The 16,223-nt window shown below is 39.3% G+C and overlaps 1 protein-coding gene across 1 annotated transcript; it reads right to left on the bottom strand.

The window, feature by feature from the left end:
* Nucleotides 1–1,794: 1,794 nt before the first annotated feature.
* Nucleotides 1,795–12,190, bottom strand: LOC120414405 (regulator of chromosome condensation). The gene is made up of 3 exons (XM_039575584.2): nucleotides 11,816–12,190; nucleotides 4,361–4,737; nucleotides 1,795–3,400 (listed from the first exon to the last, which is right to left on the bottom strand). Exons 1-3 carry the CDS (start codon nucleotides 11,898–11,900, stop codon nucleotides 2,357–2,359), a joined length of 1,506 nt encoding a protein of 501 aa, XP_039431518.1. The 5' UTR covers nucleotides 11,901–12,190; the 3' UTR covers nucleotides 1,795–2,356.
* Nucleotides 12,191–16,223: the final 4,033 nt, after the last annotated feature.

Raw genomic sequence — 16,223 nt, 5'->3', positions numbered from 1 at the left:
CTTTTTAAACCTTTGCATGGCAATATCTCAGCAACTAAAGGTCGTATCAACAAAGTTCAAAAAAGCAAAATATAGAGAATTTTCTCAGCTTTTCAAAAATATTTTTTTCAAAAGTGGGCAAACATGTGCACTAATTTAAAAAATGGAAAACTGCGACTATTTTCAAAAAAGTTACCTAAAAATGGCTATAACTTGAAAACGGTGCACTTTATGAAAATTTCACTAGAGTACTTTTTGATTGCAAATTTGATTTTACATCGAAAAATGAAGTTGAAATTTTTTGCGACCAATATTTCGATTTTTTGAAAAAAATAGTGTTGATTCGAAAATTCATAACTCGGTCAAAGATTTTTTGCACAACCTGGAAATTTCTGAAAAGTTGGCATTTTATGTCCCCTAAAACATATATATAAAAAAAATAAAAATAGTGTTTTTTTGCAAATCAAGTTTTAGTGACAAAAAGTTTAATTAAAAATCACCCATTTTTTTACCGTGTATCATTTTCTTCAGTGTAGTCCATTTCCATACCTACAATTTTCCCGAAGACACCAAATCGGTCAAAATTCGTTCAAAAGATGCAGATTTTTGAATTTTCATATATCATTTTTGTATGGACAGCTGCCAAATTTGTATGGAAAATTATATGGACAAACTAATGATGCAAAATGGCTTCTTTGGGCATACCGAAGGCACCAAAAATGTTTCAGTCGGATTAAAAAATACAAAAAAAATCGAATGACCGCAATCTCAGAGAAATTGCTCTACTGTAAAAACATGAAAAATTAGAAAGATTAAATGTAATGATAGGAGGTAGTCAAAGGGCAAATCTAGAGTTTTTTTTTTTTTTTTTTTGAAAAGGTCCAATAAACCAAATTTCCAGTTTTTGCTTTTTGGGTGTTTTTGAAACCGCCTTGAGTCAGGGTTATTAAAAAACACCCAAAAAGCAAAAACTCAAAATTTGGTTTATTGGACCTTTTCAAAAAAAAACTCCAGAAATTACTTCTGATATTGCTTCAATATGAAGCCAATATTGTGGATTTCAGAGATTTTTAGACAATCGTGCAAGTTGCAAAATGGCCCGCCTAAGTAAAATGCGCCAAAAACCATCTAAAAGCATACAAATTTATGAATTCAGTGTAGTAGGCTTATGCTTTGAAATGTTGCCTTCAATGTTGTATACTTGGTTGATGATTTTTGAGTCACTGTAAAATAAATGTTTTTTCAACTACTTTTCCAGGATGCGGCGCAGAATAGTCCACCTTAGAAAACAAGCCATTTCGTTTAATACAACGTTGAAGGGAGATAAGAAATGACTTTGGGGACCTTTCTAACATAGTTTCCATGAAGTTAGACCACATTTATAAAAATAGTCACTTACCAAAACAAACATTTTTGAAAGTAGTGTTAATATGTTGCATTAAGACATTATTTTGAAAAAATAAGCATCAAAACAAGTAAAAAATCAACGAATGTTGCATTAAACGTGAAATAACGAGTAGGTATTACTTTTCGATTCGAATAGAATAACTTAACAGCTCTTGCATCGAAAAGTCTCATTTTTCGATTCTGTTATTTTTGTTGGCTGTTCCGTCGTTCAAGAATGTCCGTTTTACGACGAAAATGCTAAAAAAATGTTGTGTTCAACCTGTTTCAAAACTTGATTTTTCAGCACTCGTATCCAACTCGGTAAACCCTCTATGGAGAAAAGTACGACTCGTCATGATTTTGGTTACCATTTCAAATTTTCTGTTATGTTTTGATGAAATGTGATATCAGTAAATAAACAACCAAATAACCATTTTGTTTAAGAAGTTTTTTTATTGAATGATCTCGAATGAAGTTTTAAATAAGTTAATTTCGCGCCAAACGTAGCGGACCCTCACTTGAAACGGCTGTGTTTCGTCAGTTCAGTTCGTTTTCTTGTTTATCCTACCCTACTTCCTTCACAGGGGAGGTATTTACCAACTTGATCCTAAACAGGGTTGAAATTAATGAAACAGGATGCCTTACAGAGATATCGTTTGTACAACGATGGTGAAAATTACAATTAAGAGAAACAGAAATAACAGTTTTAATAAGAACAAACGAGAAAAGAAGGGGGGAAATAATAATAAACAGTTTTGTCGAGTGACGTTGGCCTATGAATATCAGTTTAAAAAAATACTCCTGCTCGCTCCTTACGTACAGCAACCAAACAAAAAGGAAAACTAATTTACTTAGTTCTTGCTCTCATCCCTTTTTAAGTATTCGTTTTTTTTTTTTGTTTCTTTGCACTAGCTAAGCCTAACCATAACAACTAAATTTGAATATTTCTAGGCTGGGGTTTGTGAAACAATTCGCGACGACCACGACCAATCTACAACTTGCGCTTGCGTCCCCGCGCGGCCGGCTTCTTTTCCTCGGTGGTGGTGGTGCTGACCGTGGCGTCCTTGCCGTCGTCGGACGCTTCGTCGCCACCGTTCACTGCTGCTGCCGCCTCCTTCGGGGCAGTTCCGTTCGTCTTGGTCGTGGACGAGGATGAAGTGGCTTCCTCCTTCTTGGATTTGGTGGCGGCGGGTTTTGGTTCCGGGACGGGGGTGGCCTCCTTCGTCGGCGCTTCCTCCACGATGAACAAGCTGTGCTGGCCTCCGCTGGAGACCTTTAGGATGCGCTTGCCTTGGACCTGCTTGCTGGCGATTTGAATTGGGGTCTGTTCGTCCTCTTCGTTGCCCGTTCCGAGCTGCTGGTTCGAGCCCATGCCCCAGGCGTAGAGTTCTCCCTTGTCGGTGATGGCGAAGGAGGTGCTCTCGCCGCAGCAGATCTCGGTGACTTTTTTGTCCGCGAGGGCTGGGACGGGGGTGACGGTTTTGGCGTCCTCGGACACGTCGCCGAGGCCGAGCCGGCCGTACTCTTTGCGGCCGATGACGTGCACTTTGTTGTCGGTTTTCAGGATCAGGGTGTGATGCTGGCCACCGTCGATGGTTTTGACGTCGGTGAAGCTGGTGAGTTCGGGGACGAATACTGGTTTGACGACGTTCTCGCTGGGGTTCGGGATGCCGAGCTGGCAGTAGTTGTTGAGGCCGAAGGCGAAGATCTTGGCCGTGTTGCGGTCCTTGAAGTAGGTGCAGTACGTGGAGGCCCAGATGGCGTCCGCGAGGACCTTCTTGCCCTTGAGGGTGACGATGCCCGGCTGAAGGAGGTCGGTTTTGCCCCGGCGGGACTCACCGGAGGCGGCCCGGGTCGAAATGCGGCCGAGCTGACCCTGCTCGGCGCAGCCCACGGTGTACACGTGGCCGTTCTCGGTGAGAATTACGAGGTGATCCCCGCCGGAGGCAATGTCCACCGATTTGACGCCCGGGATGACCTCGATCGGGAGCCGCTTGTTGCCCTCGAGCGTGAGGCCCATGTTGCCGTGCGAATCCTGTTTGGGGGGCGAGACAAAAAAGTAAGGCGCGTTAATTGTCGCGTTCCCAAACAGTCCCTGAGACTCCCCCCCGGGGGAAACCACTCGAAACTCCCCGTCTTTGCAGACTGCGCAACTGTGTGTTGGAGGTAAGCTAGCGTTAGACTAGTCTGAATTGAGTTCTGCAGCGGTTCGGCCAAAACCAAATCGCCACAGCTCGCAGATTGTACTGAAAATGCTAGCAATTCGCTTCTCAATTGAGGAGGACCTGGCCAAAGACGTCCGATACACCGTAATTCCAACAAGATCATCTAAGGCGATGTAAGGTTGACAGCGCCACGACGACCTTTGGACGGGCCCCCTTCAAATCGTGCCACGCACGTTTTCTGGTAGCGACACCCCCCGAGTTCAAGAGGGGACCTTGCTGAGGCCTTTCCACATGCTTACTCTCAGACCTTCCCGAAGCAGACGTAATGAGTAACCGGGTACTCGTGTGGGTGCTCCAAGTGCGAGATTAACACTAGCTTGGGGACAGTTTGGTTGGGGAGTTCTACTCGAGTCGTGGTTCTCCGGTGGGAAGCTCTTTCCCCTTAAACCCAGAAACTTACATCGTGTCTTGAACGCTCTTACTTGAACTGATTCTCACAACTCAAAGTTCTAGCCTTTTATATCTCAAAAAAAAAAAAAAGGTAGTTGCAAGAAGGGCAGATGCATCACAATTGCAACGCTAATTACGTTTCTTGCCTGGCGGCAACCTCAGCAAATCCCTAGCCAGGTAACGTCCCTTTTCGCTTCCCTTTCAAACTTCTTCAGGTAACAAAGGACAACCCCAGACACAACAAGGAAGCCAATTTACGCTTCTTCCCCCTTATTTAAAAAAACGAAAATTTTCGGCAGTCACCCAACTGCCTGGGAACAGCAAACAAGGAAATGCAACAGCTGTTCCCAACATAGCAAAAAAAAAACCGTTAGCCTTACCCGGAACGAGCCCCAAGCGTACACGCGGCCATCGTTCAGCAGACACGCGGAATGTGAATCACCGGCCGAAATTTTCAAACAAGGCGCCGGCAGCTCAATCCGGCGTGGTTCAAACTCCGAGCCCTCCTCGTCGGCGGTGGCCCGCCCCAGCGCGCCCTCGTCGTTGCATCCAAAGGAGTAAACCTCCCCCCGGCGGGTTAGGCACAGGTTGTGCATGCCGCCCGCCGAAATGTCCACGATGTCGCGCAGGCTGGGGATGAGCGCCGGCCGCGTCTTTTCGAACACGTCCTCGCCGAGGCCGAGCTGGCCGACTTCGCCCTGGCCGCAGGACAGGACGTTGCCGGAGAGCGTGGGGAGGGCGGGGAGGGGGAGTTCGACTGGAAAAGGGGAGAGAGAAGAATGGTTAAATCAGTATGTTTTGTAACAGGTTACTATTAGGTTTTACGCCGACTCAATTTTTAGGTTAGAAATTTGACAGCTTGGCTGCACTGTTTACATTTTTTGCAAGTGTGTCTCAGCAAAAATGTGTGTGCGTGTGCGCTCGTGACGTCACGCTGTAAATCTTAATGCTTCAGTCGAATAGATTGGTAACATTTCAAAAGGGTTAAAAAAGGGCATTTAATATATAAATTTAGTTTTGGTTTTAATTAAAGAGATTTTACACAGATGTTCTGCCCCTGATCGCATAAATGTCCCATATGCATTTTCATCGTTTTTGAGTTTTTGATGCAGTTTGGTTCAAAATCGTGTGCTCTTTCAAAAGAGCCTATAACATCCAGTACCTACTTTGTTCTAAAAATCAGGAGGAAATTCAGTTTTTTCGCGAAAACTGAACACGTATACTTATGTATGGGACAAACTTCAAATGCGTTTTTCTCAGCTTGCTGTTTTTGCATATGGGACATTTATGCGAACATGGGCAGTGTTCATCTCTAACAGTTTTATTTTGAAAAAGATTTAATAAACCAAATTTTTAATCTTCTATTTTTATGTGTTTTTGAACACTACTTAGGAATGCACAAATATTTCTGAAGAGGTATTGATTGTAAGACAACATTAGAATGTTGAAACTCAAGCTTTCCAAAATGATTTTTTTTCAGCAATCTATTTTCTTCGAATGAACAATAGAGATTGACTCAAATTCACTCCATAGCGCAGTAAATCTTTCCGAGCCATCATGGAGAATGCCTTAGGTGGATTAACGCTTTGAATTACAAACATTTCTAAAGATTTATTTGAAAAGGCCACATACACATAAGAAACACCACAATTTGTAGAAACTTGAATAAAGCAAACTCTAGATTTGTACTGCGCCATTAATGTCATTGAAATATCACAAACATTGAAGCGGCCAGGCCTACCGCTTAAAATTAACCGCAGAGATGGTTCGTTGAAGTGGATTAAGTTTGAGCCCTGAGATGGAACATTGTACAAATGCCCTGGACACTACTTGCCCTCGGAGGTATTGCGCCACCACTCGCCTAGTTGGTGCATTCTTCAAATTTATACAGAAGTTTTATAAAAAAAAAATCAAATATTCTTCTAATTGCAGATAGTGCCGGATCCTCAAACTTTCTGGAGCAATATTTGAAAAAAGCGCAAAAAACATTTTGACATTCTGAACTTTTTTGCAAATTTCAGTGTTAAACAAATCGTGTTTCGTGAAAAAGTTAGCTACAGTCCAGACTCGATTATCCGAAGTTTCGATAATCTGATGTTCAGTTATCCGAAGTTTTGTATCGGACTTCGGATAATCGAATCACGAACAATTTTCGTATTTTGTAATTTTCGAGTTCTCCGACCCCATTTTAGTTAAATTTGATTAGTTGATTGCCAGTTAAATAACAAAACATTTTTTTACAATATTTCATCATCGCCATTTTGTCAGCCTTCTTGGATGTAAAAATTCTAAATCAAAAAGCTCGATAATCAAAAATAAGATAACGTGATTCGATTATCCGAAGTAAAATTGATCGAGACCTTCGAATAATCGAGTCTGTCATTATTAGTTGTTTTTCATATCAAGACTCCTTACAAGATAGCACGGGTATGAATCTTCAAGCAATTTCAATATGGCGACTTGTATCAGAAGAAAGTGAAGCATTTTCGCTAGTTCTCACTGTTCTGTGTTCTGCGTGCACGTCCGCAAACATAGACCACACACATACTAACACAAAGCGCCACCAAGAGGCAAAAGGTGATTACTAAGGCTACCAACTCTTGCTGAGCAAAAATCCTTACACTTTGCCGACTTGACACCATGGTATAACAAAAACTGTCAATGAATTATTTAGAAGAATTAAATTTAATAAATTTGAGACATAAACATATAACATTGTGTCGTTTTTATAGCTAACAAATTTCACAAAATGATATCAGAGTGCCTATGACTTGCACGTTTAAAAGTATTCATAAAATAAACCGTGATTTGAATCAAATCTAGAGCGTCCAATTTCCCGTCCCGGGAAAAAAAATCCCGGGAAATCCCGGGATTTCCCGAAAAAAAATATTTCCCGTTTCCCGGGAAATTTGTAAATTTCCCGGGAATTCCCGAAATTCAAGCGGAAGTATACATTTTCTTAAATTTTGGAACTATTTTTGAAATTGCTCTGAAAAAAATAATAAATGAACAAACTCAACATGATTTTGTTCAATTAAATGGATTGTTTGGTTTATTTATCAGATTTTTTTGTATAAGAAATTATGATATCAGAATTATTTCTGATAATATTAATTTTTGAAGGAACTGGGAATAGATCTTGCTTAATGAGTATTAAATTATTACAATTAGGTAAGCTTTTAACAGATTGATATCATTCATCAAAAAAATATTAACTCCTTACCTCCAAATAAAAATTGAGATTTTTTTACGTTTTTGTTTACCATGACCAAATGAGATGAAAATCGAAGACTTTTTGTGGAATGGTGTTAATTTATCGTATAATTTAAATCATGTTGCATAATAATACAAAAAAAAAATAATTGAAGAATTACTTTTATTGTTTGTTCTCAAAAAATGCAAAAATATATTCAAAGCTTGCTTCAAATATTTGAAAACATTGGGTTGTTTAGAGTAAAATCAACACTAAAAAGCTTTACCATTTGTTCAAGAGCTGAAACCAGTATTTGCCATTAAAAACATAATTTCTGCATGTTTTTTTCTCATTTCAATAAACTGGTCACAGAGGTAAGTTTAAAATTTCTCATTAAAAAAAAAAACAAAATCTTGTAGTTGAATGATTTTTTACATGCAGTCAAGCTGTTATTTGATCTTCACACTTATTTAAACCATTGATGTTGATGTCCTATGCAATTTTGTTGCATAATATTAATTAAAACCAAGATCATAACAACTTTCAATAAATTTAAAATTTCCCGGGAATTCCCGGGATTTCCCGGGAAATTGACTAAAAATTTCCCGTTTCCCGGGAAATTTGTAACCCCGGGAAATTGGACGCTCTAATCAAATCATTATGTTCTTCTTCAATTTTTTTGTTAAACGTTTAAAAGTTTACGAAATGTCAAGTTTGCTTTTACGAATAATCATTCTTAGTGTTTTCATGGTCACTTTTCCAGAGTTTTTTTTATTGAAAAGGTCCTATAACATGTGAAACACAACAGTTTATAAGACCTTTAAAAAACTATAGATTTGTTAATTCAAATGTTCAAATGTTTTCACAAGTTTTAGAAAGCCTTTGGAAAGGGATAAATATATTTATTAAGGAATTTCTAAAAGAACAATTCTAGAGCTTTTTTTAAAAGGTCCTATCAACATATGAAAGACAATAGTTCAAAAACTCTAGAATTATTGATAATCAAGTATGAATTGAGGAAACCTAAAAAAAACTCTACCTTTTTAAATCAAAATCACAGAAAAAAACAAAAATTTCTAGTTAACAAAAGCTTCGACCAAATCAAAAAAGCAATTCAATGATTAAAAAGTTGTTAAAATTCCGTACAAATCCGTATTATGCGTAAAATTCCCTACAAAAATTCCGGACTGTTAAAAATCCGCGAAGAGGTTCGAAAATCCGTATGGTAAGGAAAAAATCCGTACAGTTGGTAGCCTAAGTGATTACGAATATTTTTGACATTTTCGTTAAAAATATGCGGTTTTGCAAAAACAAATAACAAAACCAACTTTTAAGTGTAGTTCGACTGTCAAACTTGTAAATCGTTGCTGATTTGTTCGAAAATTTGTTAAAAATAATAAGTTTTTTTTGCAGCACCCATTTTGGACAGACATTTCTGTTGTCACCTTCTGGTTCCTTGGATTGGCCATGGATAATTTCACAGTGTAATAAACAGGGCAGCAGGGCGCCACTGTTTCGAATGAGAAAATGATACAGGTTTTTCAGACGAGTTTCAATCCCGTAAGCATATCTGCATCCACACGGAACAAAGAAACATCCACTTTTATTATTTTATATGACTTTTTATTACCTTAAATCTAGCCCAACATTTGAGGAGCATTTGGTACGGTATGTCCATGCATGTCTGTGGTCCAAGTATCCTGCAAAATTCTGTGAATTTCATTCCTTTTAGATAGTACTCTCTGCGGTAAACACAACGCAGTAGGGCTGGCCCCTTTAATTTTTGTAATACATTTTCGGGTGTTATAGAGTTATCAGTGAGATTTTTGGCTCGATCTCAAACCAAATGCTTTATCTCAAACACACATTTTCAAATAGCAAAAAAAAATGAAAAGACGAAAAATATAACCTTAAAATCTAGAAAAACTGTGCAAAAGGGCCGTTGTGGGTTTATAAACAAAGATTGATCACTTTCATGCCAGATGCAAACATCACACACTCAGAATGAAGATTCGACTTCGGCAGAAATATCTGCCGAACGTGCTCGGCAAAGTGATATTCTGTCGAAATCTCGGCAGAAAATTCATTGTTCCAATATTCTCGGTTAAATTTAACCGATAGTTCGGCAGATCTAAGCAAAATGCCGAAGTTCGTCAGTTAAATTTAACGAAAATCTCGGCATGTCCAAAATCTACCGAGTTCGGCAATTCAACTGTCAAATTTGCTAGAAAGTGCCGAGCTGTTCGGTTAGATGTTGAGGTAGCCATATTTGTTTTCGATATGAGTAGTGCTCACTGAACTAAGTTCCGGAACTTTGGATAAATCGGGATTTATACTTGAATTTCTACAGGATTTCTGCTTGGATTTCTACTTGAAAGGAAAACATTTTTAATAACATCTGTTAGGAAAAATAATATCTAAAGGGTCTTTCATTTGCAGCTTTTACCAAGGAAATGCATGACGATGGTGCTTGGTAGAAGTATAGGATTCATTCTGGTTCAGATTGTATTAGATTATACATAAAAAGAGCAATAAATATAAAAAAGCATGCATGCATATTGTTTTAAAGCTTTAAATTAATTGCGAGAATCTCGATTTGATTTTATTATGATAAATGCCGAGATTTTCGGTTGAATTCGTTTCAGGGATGCCGAGATTTTCGGCACAAAAAAGCTGGCTGTCAAAATTATTTTTGCCGAGACTTCGGCAGATGAATTTTCTGCCGAACTCTCTGCCGAGCGCTCAGTTGTTCTGTTTTCGGCAGAATTCTGCCGAAGTTCGGCATAAAAAACTGAGTGTGCATCTAGCGTGAGCAAGACACACTCTTTGTTTACAAACTTTCAACTGCCCTTTTGCATCGTTTTGCTAGAAATGGAAACCAGGGCCCAGGCGATGGCCTGATATGTGATACCGAACAACATTGGCAATATGGCGTCGTTTATTTACAAAAATGAGATTGATTGTGGACGAACCGAAAAAATTACTTTTTACAAAACAGACAAAATTTTGTTAAATTCTAGACCAGAATTTGCTTTATTACTATTTTTCTATTTTAACCTCTTTTATCGCGATTCTGATCAAGATTGCACAGCAAATCATCGTGCCTTTAGTGTATCTTTAGTTTCCACATCGATTCGCTGTAGATTCGTGTTAAAATTTTGAAATTTAACATGAATTTAAATAAGTTGCAAAATTTCCAACTTTAGCCATGTACAACAATTTCCACATCACCCGTGTGGGAAACCGACAATGGGGCAATTGGGTACTAAAGCCCTATGTAAATTTTTATGTAGAACGGTAAAAAACACGATTATAACCCATTTCTGATCACTTTTTTTTCATTTTAATGCAATTTTTTTTTTGACAAGACAACATTTTTTCGATGGATCAACTATGGTCCCCTTGGAACGAGCTGTCAAGTAGGAGCTTTTCTGTCATGAAGGACCGCAAGGTTAATTTTTCAAAATTGATTTAAAAATCCATTTTAAACTCTTTGTGGTCGTACAAAGGGTCATTGTACTCAGAAAAATAAGCTTTATCGCTGTAAAAAATAATATCAGCAATCTAAGCTTCATTTTAAGACCCAATTGATGCGTTCCAAACTGTCAAAATTCCAAAGCGTCATTGCCAATCTTCGGTCCGCTGCTTTTGTTCGTGTTTGAAGTCAAAAAATTATCAAACAATGTTTAAAGAAATTTTCGATTGCTGAAGCATAACCCACAACTTTGCCGAAGACACCAAATCGATCAGAAAATATCTTCGGCGTCATCCATAGAGTACGTCACGTTTAAGGGAGGAGGGAGTTTTAATTTTGGCCGATTTTAGCGTGACATCCCCGTAAAAATATTGTCAGTTCGAATTCGAAAGATTTTTAGCCATCTTAGGATACAGATTTACGAATATTCACATGCCCATTTTTTATGATGAGTCCGCAAAATTGTAAGGAGCAATGTTGTCAGTTTTTTTTAGGATCTGTATTTTCTTGAAAATAAATTCGAAGCCATACAAGATATTTTAAAAATTTTAACAACAGATTTAAGCTTTTTAATCATATTAAAGCATAATTTAATTACTAAATTGTTGAAACTTTCAAATCTAACCATTTGAAAAAAAAATCTGTATATACAGATTTTTGGGATCGAAAAATCTGTAAAATACAGATTTATCTCTATATCTGGCATGGCTAGTAAGGAGCCTTGTATACAAAACCTAATTACCAAAAATGGAATTTAAAAAAAAAAAAAAAAGAAAGTCGATTAGCCTAATGTTACAGAATTACTGAAAAATCTTTCGTCCGGAACAATTTGTTATTTATTTGAAGAAAAATTGCTTTGCATATTCATATGGCGCTTGAACTCGCAATCCAAAGCTCGCCGGCGTGCCTTTCGAGCTGGGACATTATAGGAAATTCTTATAAAAATCAACAACTAAATCCGATCCGTTTCTAGATATTGAACAAGCTATTAATAATTATTGTGCTATTCGAAAGCATAAAACATCGTCCAAAAAAAATGTCACTGATTCGAAAAAAAAACCGTTACTTTTCTTTGCGCGGAAACGCCGCTTCAAAATGTTACCCCCCTCAGCTATTTTTCCAACGAAAAAAATCAATCGAAATTAAACACAAAACTTCCATACTCACATTTGGTGGACGACGTCCTGGCGACTTTCGCAGCCGGCGCGTCACCGTTGGCCGGATTTTCCCGCTTTGGTCTGCCGCGGCCCATTTTTGGCGGCGTGGTTTCTACGGTGTGATGAAGCTCCTCGGTCACCGGATGGCGAAATTCCACCTCCCACAAAAAAGTGAGGTTAGAACTTCAATGCAGCAAATGCGCCGCAAATCGGTTCACCGGAATGTCCGCAGCATACGGCCACAATTGCACTGGGGGATGTTTGGTGGGGGAGCGGAACCGATGACCAACTTTGGTCACTGACACGGATGTTTCTTGCGCGGAAGTCCTGGGTCTAATGAGGACCCGTTTGGAGATGGATGATGACTCTTCAACTACATCCGCAAATGCAGCGCACCGGCTGGCAGTTTGCTAGCTGTCAAAGTCAAAATGATAAATCCCGCCAGGGTGGAAGTGATGCCAGTGCTTATTCGAAATTCGAAGTACAGTTAGACTCGATCATTCGAAATCCTCAGACGAAATCACTTCGGATAATCGAATCACGAGTTTTTCATCGTTTAGCTCAAAAATGACCCCAAAAATGCTTCAAAGTTCCCAAGTAACCATCCAGCACTTAAACATGGTCACTGCTTAGCACTGACAGCGCATTTACAGCTCCAAGTAAAAGCTAAACTGCTTTGACAACAGCACTAATAGCTACTCCAGTGCTGAACAATGGCCGAGTTTGGACTTTACTCGGCTGGTTTAGTGCTGGCCCCTACTGTTGTTACCCAACCCTGCAGAAAATGTCAAAAAGTTGAGAGAGGCAAAAATATTGCTCTCTCTCTCCCTTTCCTCCAGCTCCCCATGCTATTTTTAGCTGTTTTGTTTACTCTATACTCGATTACCGACACAGCTGACCGAGTTGGTTTTTTTTGTTGAAAATTAGTTGTTCGGGATTCGAAACCATTAGTTGCAAGCTGCCATCGCCGGGTGTGGATCTTGAACCGGTATCCTCTCGCCTAAATTGGAAGTGGATCACTGATGTGATTTTGGAGCATCTTATCGACTTGAATTTTAACACCAACACGAACGATCATCATGCTTTTTGTGAATGCAATTTTGATTGATTGATGGATTGATTGAAGATCGGATAAATTAAACAACAAAGTTCATCAAACAACTATTCATATTTTTATTTCACACAAAAAAAACACGCGAGAAATAACAAGCACTTGAAACAAACCCATGAGGAAAATTACGGGAAGTTTCCGGAGGTTACTTGGAGTTTAATTTATTTTCCAATGATGGCTTTTTTGGCTTTAGAAAGCGGATTTCGACATTGACGTCATCATGTCTCCCGGAAAAATATGCTAATTTCCATCGCTGAATCTGCTGTGATTGTACTTTCTTCATATCCAGATCCAAGTCAGGGAGTAAGATGAGTAACCAGGAAGAAGTTTTCTGAAAATACATAGCATTTTAGTAAAATGATAAGATTTTATATATGAATTTAGTACTTACATTATTTCTTAAAGTCAGCAAACCCAAATAAATGAAGTGAGCAAATGATGACAGTTCTGCATGAAGACATGCTATCTCACTCCCTCTCCCTACGTGGGCAAGGCCTAGTTGCCAGTTTTGAGAAAAATGATGAACACAGTTGCCAGCACCAGCACTTAAGCAGCACTTAGTCAGCAATACTGAGTGCTACAATCTTAGTGCTGATCTGCATTAACACGTGCCGGTGCATGACTAACATGCACTAGAGTGCTGAAGTATTGCCGATTAAGTTTTTGTTTTAGTGCTGGTTGGTTACTTGGGTTATTTGAAAACTTCTCTAGCCGCCCAAAAAATGTCAGTAATGAAAAATTGAGAAAATAAATTTTCCAATGGGACGCGATTGTGACGCATGGAGACAACTCATACACCTGGAATGACTTAACGGCCTAACAACCAAGGCCGGGACCGACATTTTACTTCCTCATCCGATGGAAGGTTGCAGCAGATGGGAATCGAACCCAGAATCATCCGCTTACAAAGCGGACAGCGTAACCATTCGGCCACGAACTGCCGTTTTTACCGTTTTACATTAAAATTGACATAAGCTGAGAAAAACGCAAAACAAGTTTGTCCCACATATAAGGCTACGTGTTAAGTTTTCGCGAAAAAAAAATGGATTTCCACCTGATTTTTAGAACAAAGTACTGGATGTTATATGCTTTTCTGAAAGAGCTCGCGATTTTGAACCAAACTGCATAAATGACTCAAAATCGATGCAAATGCATATGGGACATTTATGCGATCATGGGCAGTTTAGTACCCAATTCTTTATCTTATTGAATAAAAACTGTGAAATTATTCGAAGTCCTCAGACGAAATCACTTCGGATAATCGAATCACGAGTTTTTCATCGTTTAGCTCAAAAGAGACCCCAAAAATGCTTCAAAAGTATTTGATAACTTCTCTGGCCGACAAAAAAAATGTCAGTAACGAGGTCAGTAATGAAAAATTAAGAAAAAAAAATTCCAATGGGACGCGATTGTGACGCAATTTTTTGCGCAATTTAATCAATCAATCACAGAAATTTGCAAGAAATTTGCATAAAGTATACTCGGAGTCAGTGGTATAGTGGTATAAAAAAAATATTACTGTAATGATAAAAGTAACTTATTTTTGATTTAAAAAGTTGCTAAAATTAGCTTGAGGGAAAGTTTTTTTTTATATTAAAAATTAAAACTTTTACTGGTAAAGTTTTTTGAAATCTCCTTACCAACTGATTTAAAAGTTCTAACTTTTAATACGACTGTATAATTTCTTTCATTTTGACGTTCTCGTGTAATCGAGTACGCCTAAGTCCCAAATGTAAACAAATACTTTGATGGGTCCGGTGCACCGCGGTGGTACTGGTGAGTCTAGGACGCAAAGCAAAGCCGACGCGGAAACTTTTGTGAGCCAAACAGCAGCAGCGGAACGCCTTCGAAGGAGGGTGGTGCGGGTGCGGGACAAAGCCGAGTCAAGGGTCGAGTGCTCGAAAAGGACAAGACCAGCTTCCTGCAAGAACTACAGCTGTTCCAGGACCGGAATGGGTAAGAAGGTAGCTTGGGTGTTTGAGGGGGGGGGGGGGGGTTTGTGATTGATTTTGTTTGTTTTTGTAGGATTGGAGCTAGGAATGTGGATCCGCACCGGTTGTATTCGGTGCGCGTGGCCCGGGCTTAGTGGTAAAGGTCAATTCTCGCGAGGACTGGGGCGAGATTATCGAGGAGATGGCGCTGCCGAAGCGTTGCATGAACAACGAGGTTGCATTGAAGAAGATTAACGTTAGGTTTTGGACAAGTACGAGAAAGTTAATATTTACAGTGAGGAGAAAGATCCGACTAAGAGGAGGACGACGAGAAGCGAAATAATCGGAGGTGGTCAGCGCAGATGTTGCACTTGGTGCCGGCGTATTACAACAACGGTGAGTATTGAGAATGTGTACAGTGATTAGCCAACTTCACTTACTTCCATCTCTTTCAGCAACTTTCCACCCACAAACGCTCACTTCCCCATGGCGCAGATCCAGCCGAATGAACCTGGACCACGAGCCGGAAAATCTGTCATTCTCGAAGGAGGATGAAGACCTCATCAACCCCATGTTACGGATGCGCTTCCAGGATCGGGAACCTGAATGGCGTTCAGGCACTTCACTTCCCAGTCGGGAAACGTCGATCCGCCTTCCTGAACAATAACGGCCAACTCCTCTAAGACTCTCCTGATGAAGGCCGGCAACGTGACCATCCTGTTCTCTACTTTGCTGTCGCGCGTCGAAACGTCCATCCGGAACCGTCCAGACTGGGGTCTTCGGAAGTGACCGGTGGCGTACCGTGAGAATCGGTACAGCTTGGACTATGATTTTGGCCAACATTGAGCAGAAGCGTTAAATACAAAAAAGTGTTTTTTTAGCATGCTGTTTTAAACTTTTAAAAATAAATATAAAAATCAAGCAAATTTTTCTGAAATTATCACTGTAGTATTAAATGTAGTTTATTTTTGCCATTTTGCCAGCACGCATACCTGGTGCGCTATGCTGATTGGTATGGTATGTATTATTTTTGCCATAAAAGGTTTCTTTTCCAATCAAAAGTAAAAAACTTTTACCGATATAATGGTTTTGTTCCATAAATGCATGGTAGTATCAAAAACTTTTCAACTTTTAAATTAAAAAGTTAGAACTTTCTACGAATATTTACCAATGCGAACTTTTAATCCAACGAACGATCTTTTTAAATTTAGAGTTTTTTTTTCTTCGTGTGGCATGGTTGCTTTTCACCCCAGTTGACCTGGGTTCGGTCCCAGCCGGCCCCGGTGGCATTTTTCGAGGCTAAATTGGTCTGATTACGCCTTCCATCGGATGGGGAAGTAAATATTTGCCCAGATCTAACCTAGCGGTTAGGTCTT

The sequence above is a fragment of the Culex pipiens genome, chromosome 3 (assembly GCF_016801865.2).
Source record: "Culex pipiens pallens isolate TS chromosome 3, TS_CPP_V2, whole genome shotgun sequence".
NCBI lineage: Eukaryota > Metazoa > Arthropoda > Insecta > Diptera > Culicidae > Culex > Culex pipiens.
The sequence above is the reverse complement of the archived record's forward strand: the minus strand, read 5'-3'. Positions and strand labels throughout refer to the sequence as shown.

Coding starts and splice junctions, on each gene's coding strand:
- LOC120414405 (XM_039575584.2), bottom strand. CDS start 11,900: ATGGGCCGCGGCAGACCAAAGCGGGAAAATCCGGCCAACGGTGACGCG. Junction 4,738..11,815: donor CAGGACGTCGTCCACCAAAT/GTGAGTATGGAA, acceptor CCCCTTTTCCAG/TCGAACTCCCCCTCCCCGCC. Junction 3,401..4,360: donor ACGCTTGGGGCTCGTTCCGG/GTAAGGCTAACG, acceptor CCCCCCAAACAG/GATTCGCACGGCAACATGGG.